Below are 13,302 nucleotides of genomic sequence, written 5' to 3'. Positions count from 1 at the left end.
TGTAGAGGTGAAAAATCATTTTGTTCCTTTTGTAGTTTGAAAATTTCCTTCTTGGTGGAGGTGAGACTGATACTCTGGAAAGAGAAACTGGGAAAATAGTATGTCTTTAGACTCCAAAGTAAAGCAGATTATGGCTGCCATCTACCTGTCCCTCCTCACATCTTCAGGTCCCACATTCTCTATCAACATCTCCTTTTTTTCTAAAGGAGAACACAAAGAATATACTTAGTGATTCTATTAATTTGATTCTGAGAATTGTTTCTCTTAACGGGGAGGGGGGGAATCAGAGCTAACTCCTTACCCTTTTATGCAGGTAAAATTTCTAGGTGTGTGTAACAGATAATATTCTAAGTGAAAAGAAAAAGTAAGAGGAAAGAGAGAGCGGGCTGGCCCTATGGCATAGTGGTTAAGTTCAGGGCACTCTGCTGTGGCAGCCCAGGTCGTGGGTTTGGATCCTAGGTGCAGACCTGATGCAGTGACCCACATATAAAGTGGAGGAAGATGGGCACAGATGTTGGCTCAGGGCTGATCTTCCTTAGCAAAAAAAGAGAGCTACACAAATGTAAAAAGATACAAAAGACCTATTGTAAATATGAACTAGCCAAGAACTTTGATAGTAAAATTCAGAAGTTTTAGAACTAGATAATGGAGAGCAAGGAATAGCTTCTCTAGCAATTTTATAGCTAATATTCTTAAGTACACAGAATTTTAGTAGAAATGCTTTGTGGGGAAAAAGTATAATGCTTTTCACAGGTAGCATTTATAAAACACTTTGACATATTTGGAATAAAAATAATTTTGTTTAAAGCTAATAACTGCATGTAAACTGTTTCTAGGGTACCGTATAGTTCCAAAACAAAGAGACAAGGAAATTCAGTCTTTTAGTTCCTATATTTATTTTAAGTTAAATGCTATGTAAATATCTTTAATTTTTAAGATAAAACACCATCATTTTAATGTTTATTTGAAGAGGTGCTTAACCTTGATATTGATGAACTGATGGTACCTGGGCTCCTATGGCACTTGTACTGGTTGCTTGTCTTCGTTTTCCCATTGGACCAGGGACCATGTCTTAACTTCATCATTGTCCCTTCAGTGTCTGATTCACACTAGGGCATCACCAGCTATTTATGGAGTTGACGGTTCATAAAGAGATTTAGGAATTACCTGTGAATCTAAATTTGATGTTCTTATTGCTCCCTGACCCCAGTTCCCATGGATAATTTACAGAGGCCTCATTTTCTGTGTTTGTAAGATAAGGGTAATAATAGTACCTATGCCATAGAGTTGTTGTATGGAGTCAATGAATCAAGATATGGGAATCTCTTAGAACAGAGTCTGGTGGAGAAAGCATTCATTAAATGGTGTTGTTAGCATTATAACTATAATAATATCAATTTATATGCCGGATTCTTACTATAATGCCCAGGCACTTAACAAAGGTCATTTCTAACCCTCAGGGTTAGGCAGTTTTATCACCATTTTGTAAGTGGGAAAACAAGGTTTAGTTACTAGAGGTTTGCTCAAAGCTGTACTGCTAAGAGAATAACAGAGCCCTGATTTGAATCAGTTCTGTTGGGCCCAAGGCTCTTGATTTTTTGCTTTTTCAAGCTGCTTCTCTGAATTGAAAACCAAACCTCAGAAGTAAACACAACACCCAGTATATTTCTGGTGTGTATGGCAAGGGTGACTGGAAAAAATAGCTTCAAGGTTTGTACAAGTGTGAGAATTTTGTGGGACTAATAGTGAAATCAAGGAAGACTTGCTGTCTGTCTCCTTCTCTAGAGGTTTAAGACACTTTCTACACTGAGCAGACCTTAGAGGCAGAGACCTTGAAGGAGGTCGAGGAAGTAGGAGAATGAGAAAACAGCCACAGGGTACCCTGCCTTACCTTCTAGGGTCACAGAGCCAGCAAGGGCTCTCAGTGCCACCCCACCCATGTTCCCAAAACACACTTCTTGTTCTGTTACTACGCTTATGTATTCTGCCCTGTTTCACTGGTAGTTCTTTCTATCTCTGTTTCTCGTACTAAATTAGAGGTTCCTTGAAGACTAGCATGATCTTACTTATTTTTTATATGAACACCAAGAGTAACAAACAGTATCTCTAGGGCTCACCATGGTCCAATGAATTTGTCTAAATTGGCTTGCCACATTTTCTGTCTTGCAGACAGAGCTTAATGCATAATGAAGTCTTATGGCTGTTTCTAATTCAACAAATAGGAATTATATATAGAAGGGGATTTTTTTGTATCTGCAATCAGTATTTCCTATAGTTGTACTTATTCTCTTACTCAGAAACTTCCCAGTGGTCCCACATTGCTTGCCAATTAAAGCCCAAACTCCTTAGTTGGTGTTCAAAGCCATCTGTGGCCTGGCCATCTTCCTAGCCCATCACTCTCCTGTCCCTGTCTGCCCTGTGCAGCAGCCAAGCTAAAAACCCATATTGCCACCAACATGCCTTGAATCCCTGTTACCTTTGCCTCAAATGCTATTCTCCTTTATTGTTTATTAAATATTAGATCCTACCCATCCTTCAAAGGCCATTGTAAATACCATCTCCCTTGGTTGGAATAAGTGCTTTCTTCTCAGGCCTCTTGGCTTTCTCTCTCTGTGGCCTTTGTCATAGTCTCACGTTAATTATCTGCAAATATGTCTCATCTCTTCTAATTGATTGAAAGTTCACTCCTTAATAGTGATATTAGCAACTAATCCTCACAGCAGTCCTGTGAGAAAGCTGCTTATTGTCTATCTTTAGGATCAATTTAGGAAACTAGTGTTTGGTGGGGTTAAGAATGTTGCCTGTGAACACGACATGTTTGTCCTGGGTTCTGGACCACTGGTCTGTTTGGCTCTAACCCCCTGCTGCCTCATTGCATCCCTGGTGCCCAGCATGTAAGAGGTATTCAGTAAGGATTGAAGTGAGTTTCTCTTTGTACACCTGCTGACATTGAGTACTGTGCCTCAAGATGCTCAGTACATGCTTGATGAATATGTTAATGAAACCAAGACCTGCATATCACATTCTATCAAATCAAAGATAATTTGATTGTAGGACTAACATTTATTTTTACATGCTACTAAGAAAGAAAAAAGCACTGCTGATTAAAATATGGTGCAAAGTTGTCTTATCACAACATATTTTGTGCATATTGAAAGAGCTATTTAGACTAATCTAGACATAGATTTGTACATCACTGTTAAAAAAGGAAAATATAAATAAAATAAAATTGGTAGGAATTCTGAGAAAAGAAAATGGAATTAGAGTTATTCTTCCAAAGACAAATATTTGCTTTACGAATATCAAATTTACACACTGCTGTGATTCTGTATTCTTAATTTTTGTTTTGTAATCTTTTTGGACATGTTTTGAATGATAATTAAATTCAACACATGTAATATTAACATACTTCCCTTGACTCAGTTGAAAAGACACACAAGTGAATATTGTAACCAAGTTCGCAGCTCTGACGTGACTGACACCTCACAGTGTAGCAGTGATTGTAAGATGCCGTCGATTTTCAGATGCATCTTGATTTCAGAGATGTTAAAAATATGGGGAAAAAATGCCTCTGATAATTGCTGACTTATGTCTATGTGTTTATTCCAAAATTTCTTACTTTAAAGGCTTTAAAAAGTGTAGCTTTCTTTTATAGTCTGTATGGTTTTAATGATCTGGGAATTGATTAATCATTCTCTTGGCGTTGCTAAAACCTCAGTTCTCTTCTCCACTCTGTGCCTTCTGATGAAGGCTTGTCATCCCTTTGGCCAGAAGGCAGTAGTTCTGCTGAAACAATTAGTAGACAATAGAAACCAAAGGCTAAATGAAGCTCTGGCATCCCAGCCTTCTTGTTTTTTCATGTTTACGTTCTGTCCCTCTAGTTGAGAGGTGGATGTGTCTTTTTCTACTTAATGGAAATTTAAAAGGTAAGTGAATCCCTAACTGCTTTGGGTAAGGAACTGTCCTAAACAGCTGCATTGCCTTGTGGGTAACACATACTTAATACTAAACCATACCTCCCCCTTTTTTATGCAGATCTCGCTTGGGCTGCCAAGTCTGTTTGACAAAGTCTATGGACAATATGACTGTTCGAGTACCTGAAGCTGTGGCCGATGCCAGACAATCCGTTGATATGGGCAAGAACTCCTAAGCTAGAATAAATAGGAATATTTTCACGAAATTTTACCTATTTTTATAATTATTACTTCCTAATGTAATTAAATGAGAACATGGATGAATGGGTTTAGTGTTATGACTAGCTTTACTACTTTAATTTACCTTGTATAACTACAGAATTTTATAGTTCTGAAAGTATGCAGTCTTAATTTGATTAAATTACAAAAATCGATATTAGAAAATAGTTAATATGATAAAACCTTAATATTTTACCTTATGTTTGTTTAGCAACCTTGGCAAAATTTTTTTCACATAAATCTTGCGCCCACTTACCCATAATGTAGGTTAAAAAAAGATATTATTGTCCCTATTAGATGTGGGTGCAGGCAGAGATCTCCAGTGGCTTGTCTTGGGCCGTACAACAAATTAGATCTGTCCTAAAACTGCATCTGGTTACTGCAAGTTATGTGCAGATTGAAACTGGGGAAATTATGAATATCTTATTTATAGCAGTAATTAAATGTGTATTTACAAAACTAATTGCTCAGTAAACTGCTTAATTTCAATTACTGCCTTATGAATAAATATTTCACAATTTTGATTCAGTGAAAAGTGTAAATCTCAGCATAGGCAATGTAACATTGTCAAAGAAGTTTGTCTTGGTTCTGACTAAACTGTAGGAATAAAGTAAAAATTAGGTGTTGTTATTCTTTTCTTTCCTAAGCAGAATGATCTGTCTTTGTAATCTTTTAAAAATAATGCTGATTTATAAATCTCTGCCTGTAAAGGAATGGAAATCTTACCGGTTAGGTTTTCTCTGTCCTGAGCCACAGAAGGATATGAACGGGCTGCTGCCCTGCACAGCCCAGGCAGGGGGCGCCGTCCCCACCACAAGGACGGAGCCACACAGTGAGCAGTGAGCACAGCAGTGTGCACAGGCCCCGAGATGAGGAAATGGGGTTTTTTTTTTTTGGTCACTGGTAGTTTTATTAAGGCCTTTCTAAAAAAAGTTCTATATATAAGTCTAATGGTAATCAAACTCTTCTGTGTACATGTAGTTTTTCTTTTTTTTTTTTTATAGTGACAATTTTTTTTTTTACAGATTTTATTTTTTCCTTTTTTCTCCCCAAAGCCCCCCAGTACATAGTTGTATATTCTTTGTTGTGGGTCCTTCTAGTTGTGGCATGTGGGATGCTGCCTCAGCGTGGTTTGATGAGCAGTGCCATGTCCGCGCCCAGGATTCGAACCAATGAAACACTGGGCCGCCTGTAGCGCAGCGCGCGAACTTAACCACTCGGCCACAGGGCCAGCCCCTACATGTAGTTTTTCTTAAAAAAAAAAGTCCCAAATCTTTGCCACCAGCCCCCCGCCACAGTAAGAGGAAGGGCCTTGACCTGGATGGAGTAACACTGCCCCCAGCCCGGACAAGGGCAGCAGGAGTGTCGTGACAGAGGACGGGAAGCCGTTTTACATGTGTGGCCGCCCGGCTGCTGCTTAGACATGTTCCTGGCTGGGGAACACAGACTACCAATTATGCATGGCAGATATTTGCATTTGTATCTCTACTATGAGTAAACTGGTAAAAGATAACAAAGGGGTACGTAGTATGCTCTTGGAAATACAATAAAACATCAACCAACTTGGACTAATGATCAAGAAGGGCGGAACAAATTAGTAGAAAGAAGAAAAGTGAATTATAAGACACTTGAGTTAGCTTCAGGTACATCTATGCAGTCTGATCATTTGTACAAATGTCTGAGCTACAACACTGTTTTATGTCCAGTGAGAAATTCGGAGATGAACAAGATAAGGAATGTCCTAGGAGCTCACCTTTTATTAGGAAAAGATAAAATATATGTATGCACAAATAATATGCTTGAACCAAACTGACCCATTTGCCAAATAGAATAAAGCTTATGAATATGTAAGAAGTGATTAGGAGGAACTCGAGGCTTCTAATGATCGTTGGACATTTAATGACTGTCGAGTGCCTTTTGTGTGGAGAGCGCTGTACTTTGAAAGTACTTCAAACAGTTTGTTCTCTTAGCTTCAGCATCCTTCTTGTGTTTTGCATGCATTCCCTAAACTCCCCTTCCAGAGCCACTTCAGTGATGACACTCAGCCTCTAAACACTAAAACTTAGAGTCAGTTGTCTCAGATTTCAAATTAGAAAAGTTTAGATTAATGAAGTTTCATTGTATTACTTAAATAAAACCTACTGAATGTGTTAAATGGAGGATATATTCTGTAATTGGTTTGTATAAAGGTTATTTTTTCAGTTTGAAAACCTTCCATGTTTGATGCAATGCATTCTAAGTAATTGCATTAGTTATCTCGTGCTGCAAAACAGATTACTCCAAGGCTTAGTGGCTGGAAACAACAGTCCTCTCTCATTATCTCAGACAGTTTCTCTGGGTCAGAAATTCAGAGTGCAGAGCAGAGATGGCTCGTCCCTGTTCCACAGTGTCTGGGGCCTAAGCTAGAAGACTTAAAGGCCAGGTGTTGGAATCATCTGAAGGCTGGTGATTCCCTCAGGTGACTCCCCAGTTGATACTGGTGTCAGCTGGGGTCTCTTAGAGGCTATTGACTGGAACACCCACATGTGGCCTTTCCTTGTAGCCTGGGCTTCCTTACAACATGGTACTGGGTTCTAAGAGCCAGCACTCTGAGAGCTTGCACGCCAGGACCCTTTTTATGACCTAATCATGGAAGTCACACAGTATCACTTCTGCCTGTTCTTTTCATTAGAAGTGACTCACTAAGTGTGGCCCATCATTTGAACCGGAGGGGTGTCGAGGAGTTTGCAGACATGTTTTGCAAAGCCACCACAGTAACCATTATTTTCAGGTTAATTTACTGGCCCTTTATTGCCTGTGAAAATTGGCCTTTTAACTAACAGTGTTCTAAACTTTTTAAGAGGGGCTAGATTTTACTCTTGTATTGAATTTTGAAAAATTCTTGTGTATTTTCTATTATAAAGGTTCGTTTGTTTTATAACTCCCAAGAGTTTTCTTACAGTTGATTTAAATCAAAGGGAATAATGGTGGGTTCCCTTTCAATGCTGTGTAGTTTTAGTTTGTATTTCGCTGTCATTTTGTCTTCAAGAAAGGCATCTTCCTTTAGTATAGTACTCTATATAATTGTTGGTTACGTACTAGTACTTAATACTGTATTTGATTTTCACGGATAAAACCAGCCTGTAATTACATATGTAATTCAGAACTACTGAGTTAGTTTTTTAAGTGAACCGTTCTAAGAATTTCCAAGACCTTTTGCCTAACTTTCACTGTGAAAATAGTGTCTAATTTTTGTTTCAACAGACACTGTTCCTATTTTCTTTATAACTAATTAAGTACCACATGGTGATCTATGTGGTTTCTATAATGATCATTAAGCATTTATTAGAACAATTACATTTCACTTGAAAAATTGTTTTCTAAGGGAAACTTAGATTATATGTTTTCCCATCTCTTTCTCCTTTTTTTTTTTTTTTAAGATTGGCACCTGAGCTAACATCTGTTGTCAATCTTTTTTTTCTTTTTCTCCCCAAAGCCCCCCAGTACATAGTTGTATATGCTAGTTGTAGGTCCTCTGGCTGCACTGTGTGGGATGCACCTCAGCATGGCCTGATGAGCAGTGCCATGTCCACACCCAGGATCCGAACCCGTGAAACTCTGGGCTGCTGAAGCGGAGCATGAACTTAACCACTCGGCCACGGGGCCGGCCCCTTTTTTTTTCCTTTTTATAACTCTTTTCATTGCTTTTCCTTCCCTTAAACTACCTGAAATTTTGTGTTAAATCACATTTTGGATCAGAATTTGTTAGATGGCTTGCTTTCTTATAGGATAACTTATCACTCTATTAATTAAAAAATATAAATAATGTGTTATATGGACATTTGTGAAAATGGTATATGAAACTTTATCCTAAGAGTAAACCATTCAAAGACATTCAAATATTACGTATAAACTTTGGTTCCTATTAGAGGAGTATTTAAGAATAGAAATATGATCTTGGTTAAGCAACAACAGGATTCCTGTAATGTGTCAACACATCACACAATATCAAGTTATTTTATCAGATTTTCTTCTGTTTATAAGTTTCTAGAAACTGAAAAGTTAGAAAACCAGCTGTCAGGAGGAAGGCAAGATCACTTGCAGATGCCAATAAATGCAGCTATAATAGAACAGAAATGGAGAGTTAAAAGATAATTCAAATCTACCAGAAGCAACTTAGGAGAGAAGGTGACGAGAAAGAGCTTTAGAGTGAGGAGGCATCACTTCTGCAACGACTGTTAGCAAGAAATCATCTAATCAGCATCTTAGTCCTCTTGCCTTTTGACTCCCATTTGCTTATTTTATCAGGATGTGTTATTTGTCATTTAATTTTTAGACTTGATTTGGAGGTAATATCATAGAATTATGCAGAGCCATTGTGCCTTTCTGGCTCCCCTTGTCTCCTAGCCATTTCTGAAACCATCAACCCTCAGCTTGATTTACCCCAGTAGTCTGTTGCTCCCTCATCTGTCCCAGTACACTGCCCCAGACTGCCCTTTGGAGCATTTACTCCGAATGGCATTATACAGCACTTATTACATGGATAGCACAGTTAGCACTTAACTGCATATTTCCTCTCATTGACTGAGCTTTTGAGAATGACTGGTTTGTGTTCACCTTTGTGACTGCAGTGTCTATTATGGTATTTAGCCCACAGTAGGTACACAGTAAATACCTCAATTAAAACCTGGTCTTATAAGGAATATGCTTCTAGGATTTTGCTCTGTGGCAGTCACCTGTTATGGATGAGATGACAAGAACTCAATCTAGGCTTGTACCCAGAGCCTGCATTTTAACTTAACAGGAGTCAGGATACCTAGGAATGGTGTGGTTTTTTTTTTTTCTTTTGAGGGATCAGGTGTTTCCTACTCTATTGAAAAGGATTGTGTTCAACTAGTCACCTTTTTTTAACATATCTTGGATGAAACAGCTTTTGCGTGAGCTGAATGCAGGTCACTCTGCTGGTCTTACAGCTTGTAGGTCATTGGTTCTTGAAGTATGAGTGCTGAGCTCCTATTGGTGGTACGTGGACTCCATCTCCTTGAATCATGTGACGTCATCATGACCATGCCTCCAAGTGGTTGCTCTTCCACGTTGGAAGTGTCTGGCGTCATGTTCTTCTGGTGGCCCTCAGCAATTTTTCATCAGCATTAGGCTTCTCATTAGTCCTGATGAGGATTCCACAAGGCAGAGGCATAAGTAGTTCACAGAGTATTTTCCCAAACCAAGCAAGCCAAAGACTGAGAAGTATTGAGAAACATTCTTCTTAGCAGTTTTGTTTTAATGCTCTTTCTTTAATAGAGTCTTATTTTGTTTCTTAACTGAAGTCCAAAAACTGAGTGAGCCTCAGAGAGACAGCAAAGTAAGCTCTCTTATGTAGTAGGGGAAAACCATGGGATTTATCACTTGAAGACCTGGGTACTGTTTTAAAAGTTAGCTAAAACTTGGAGATAAAGCAAAAAGATTACTGCAGGTCTTTTCAAAGTTGTGCTTAGAGGATTGTCTGACTGGGCCACCCAAGGATCATCTGATGTTCTAGGGCAGAGGGGTTGGCAAACCATGTCCTGTGGGTCAGATCAAGTCTACCACCTGTTTTATGTACAGAAGGTTTTATGGGAACACAGCCATGCTCATTCATTACTTGTTGCCTATGGCTTTCATATGACAGCAGCAGAGTTGAGTAGTCGTGACAGAGACCAAAGGGCCTATAACACCTAAATATTTGCTCTCTGGCCCTGTACAGAAAAAGTTTGCTGACCCCTGCTCCAGGGGAGGTACCTTTGCCTTAGTACTTACTATTGATTAGGACCCAATCCCTCTAAACTTAGATGTGAAATAACTGAGAGAAGATTGATAGGTTGCAAAGGATTTCTGTTTGGTGGAAAAGGTAACTCCAGGAGTTATGGTTTTTGTGCCTTGTAGGACATTATCCAGTTTTGTATCTATCTTGGCAGTCTTACTACAGCATTCTTTTTTCCCACTGTGTGTGCATGTGTTTGTTTATGTATTTCTCATGTTCTTTGAACCAACTTTGTCATTCTACTGGTCCCCTCATTAATGAGTAAATAAATCTTTACTCACTATATATTTGTATGAGAGTCCTAACATCTGTGCCAGTCTTCCTCTATTTTGTATGTGGGTTGCTGCCACAACATGGCTGCCAACGAGTGGTGTAGGTCTGAACCTGAGCCGCCAAAGTGGAGCATGCTGAACTTAACCACTATGCAACCAGGCCAGCCCCAAGAGTCCTTTCTTTATAATTTATAGAAAATTATACAACGACCACTTCAGTCTGGCTATACCTCCTCATGAATGTTTCGTCTTGAGGTAGTCATGTAACCCTGTTGAACCTCTGGACACATATCTGTTAAACAGAGATAATTATCCTCAATACCTCAGCTAAACTACTTTCTCATCCATATCGTAAGATCCACTGGATGAAGTTTTGTAATTATTTAAAAGATGTGTATAAACACTTTTAACTGTAAAGCACTAGGTGATGTTGGCTATTGCTTTTGACAAGATCTAGACCTTAGGTATTAACGCATAGGTCGAATTTCCATTATGTATGAATTGCAAAATGAGACTTGATTATTTGATGTTTACATTCAGAATAGTTATTTTTAAAAAGCAAATGTATAAAGAGGTTGATTTTAGGCCTAACTACCCACCTGATGAAAGCACCAAAATTGGAAGTACTTTATTATTTATGTTAGGGAAATATTCCATCGATAACCATGTATATTAAATCCTCAAGAAGTAGTTATGAGTTGAAAATTTCTAGGCTATAATAACTACAAAAGGAAGCAAATAAGAAAATACAGCTGTGAATGTGGGCTGGAAAGAACTCATTGCCTTTTTATTCAAAGAAAAAGTAAAGAGGGATACTTCCAATAAAAGTAAAAGAAGGGAAGTACCTGTTGCTGAAAATGGAAATATAAATTGTTTACTTTTTAGAACAACATTAGTTCTTTCAAACCACACAGTTCCTTGTAGTATTCCAAAACAAATTGCTGTATGGAAACCTGTTTTGAAAGGGGTAACAGCACTCTACCAAGATCAGCTTATTCCCCATCTACTAAAGTGAGATCTTTATAGGAATTAAAATACATTTTGTTAAGCTTAGAAAAACTTTTTTACACATTTCTTGACAGCCCAATCTGATTTTTTTTTTTTTTTTTTTTGCTGAGGGAGATTAGCCCTGCACTAATATCCGTGCCACTCCTCCTCGACCTTATATGTATGTCACTGCCACAGCATGGCTGATGAATGAGGTAGGTCTGTGCCTAGGATCCGAACCTGTGAACTCAGGCTGCCACAGTGGAGCACACTGAACTTAACCACTAGGCCACGGGGCTGGCACCCTCAATCTCATTTTTTGAAGTATGATCATTGGATAGATCTTGCATGATAGGTAAACCATTCTTTGAGCACAAGCTAAAAAGTTTGGGGAAAGTTCTAATAATCCTAGAAGAGTTCCACTCAACATGTATTCTTTTACAGGCAGGTAGCACACTCTAGCTGCTGAGTTTTGAGCTGTGTCCTTTACAACCAAGTGAAATTGCCAAAAAGATTCTTGTGTATTCAGTAATTTCAAGTGATGTGGTCTAAGATCAGATTTGAATTACAAAATCAAAAGTGACAGCTCCTGTGGTCTTTTTAAAGTCCAGTCTCTATTCATTGTTAATTCTAAGTGCCTTGAGGAGTATCTGGCACATAGCAGGTGCTCAAGCAATATTGGTTGAATTAATCTCCTATGAAAAGGCCTTTGCCCACTACTATGCCCCAAAGGTTTCTGGGGTAAAAATAGGAGGAGTTTGAGAGGAGGAGAAAATCTCGGGTTAGGGCTTTGGATTAATAAGTGTAATTATGTTAAATGAGTCTGCTGAACCAAACAAGGAAGAGCAAAAAGGTGACAGACCCCTGGCAGCTTCCGAGGTGAAGTCTTGGGTTATAGCTCTTATCAAGATGATGAGACAAACTTAGCAGTGTTTTTTAATCTTTATTACTTTTGCCAGACAGTTGAACTCCTCAGGAGGACAAAATGATTTTTTCTTCTAAGAACACTGCCAGAATTTACAAAATTGAAAATAAAGTGTGCATGTAGGAGCAGTGGAATGGACATACTTGACCAGGCACCCACTTCTACCAGCTTCTACTTAGGTGTCCTGGGTGTGCTGCTGAGTGATCGCACCTTTAGGGTATAGAGGCTTCCTTCATTGTGGAGGACAAAGAGGGGGGCCCAGAAAGTTGATTTCCCTGGCTTTTTCTTCCTCCATCAGGGACTAAAACCTTTGTCCAATCATTGCACCAGGTCTCGGCCAACTGGCTGGCTACATTTGTGCAGTAATCGTACACAGTCTTGGAGCTCTTCCATGGCCCCAGTGAGACCCCATCCTGTGGGGGTCAGAGCCTCACCTTGAAATGGTTCATGTGTACACCTCAACATCTCCATCATCAAGCTCAGAATTCCTGCTGAGCGGCAAGATAACAGAACTTATCACAAGGCATTAGCTTATGAAACCACCTGTTGGCACTCATGTGTCTCCATTATTATGTGACTTTTTTATGCCACAAGTCCAATTTTGTGGACTGACTACAGCCTTCCAAACCAAAAGTTGTTTGAAGAGAGAGCAAAGGGAAAACTAAACAGGAAATACGTAAGCCAACAGTCATCACCTAATGGAACTGCACAGAAAAATATTTTAAGTGTTTTCAAAATGTTTGTAGATATCAAAGAGCCAGACCATCTGGGTGAAACATTCCATTACTCTTATTTTTTTTTACAGGGACATGAGTTTTGAACTGGAAAAAGCTCTCCACTGCCCAAGTTAACATACTTTGCACCTAACACCTCTTTCAAAACTCTCAAGCATGTTAAGTTCTAATTAGTAATAAAACTTAGAAGTGTGTGGCTATTAATGTTTTTCTTTTAAAGATTTGTCCATGAGGCTTGAAGAGGAGAGACATCCTCTCCCCATTCCACTCACACTTCCTGCCAAGATATTAATTCTGTTCTACCTCCTCCCCTCTGTCCCGCCCCTCCCCTTTTCACGTCTTTCCCCTTTTTCTATTTTCCCGGCTCTTTCAACCTTATGATCTGATTCTTCAGGGCGTTCAGCCTACCCCC

At 38.9% G+C, this 13,302-nt stretch overlaps 1 protein-coding gene across 3 annotated transcripts in view; it reads left to right on the top strand.

Annotated features, from left to right (window-relative positions):
- FDX1 (ferredoxin 1) overlaps positions 1-13,091 on the top strand; it is a 38,833-nt gene extending 25,742 nt beyond the window's left edge. For 2 of the 3 annotated variants that reach the window (XM_044752470.2, XM_070490324.1), the window contains exon 4: positions 4,036-4,845. In XM_044752470.2, the coding sequence (XP_044608405.2) occupies positions 4,036-4,150 (115 nt within the window). In that variant the 3' untranslated portion in view covers positions 4,151-4,845. Of the gene's footprint in view, positions 1-4,035; positions 4,846-12,961 lie in introns of those variants that run through there. The other variant, XM_070490326.1, reaches the window with a different exon arrangement.
- The last annotated feature ends 211 nt before the right edge of the window (positions 13,092-13,302 follow it).

This window comes from Equus asinus, chromosome 20, assembly GCF_041296235.1.
Source record: "Equus asinus isolate D_3611 breed Donkey chromosome 20, EquAss-T2T_v2, whole genome shotgun sequence".
Lineage (NCBI taxonomy): Eukaryota > Metazoa > Chordata > Mammalia > Perissodactyla > Equidae > Equus > Equus asinus.
This window is presented reverse-complemented; position numbering and strand designations above follow the sequence as displayed.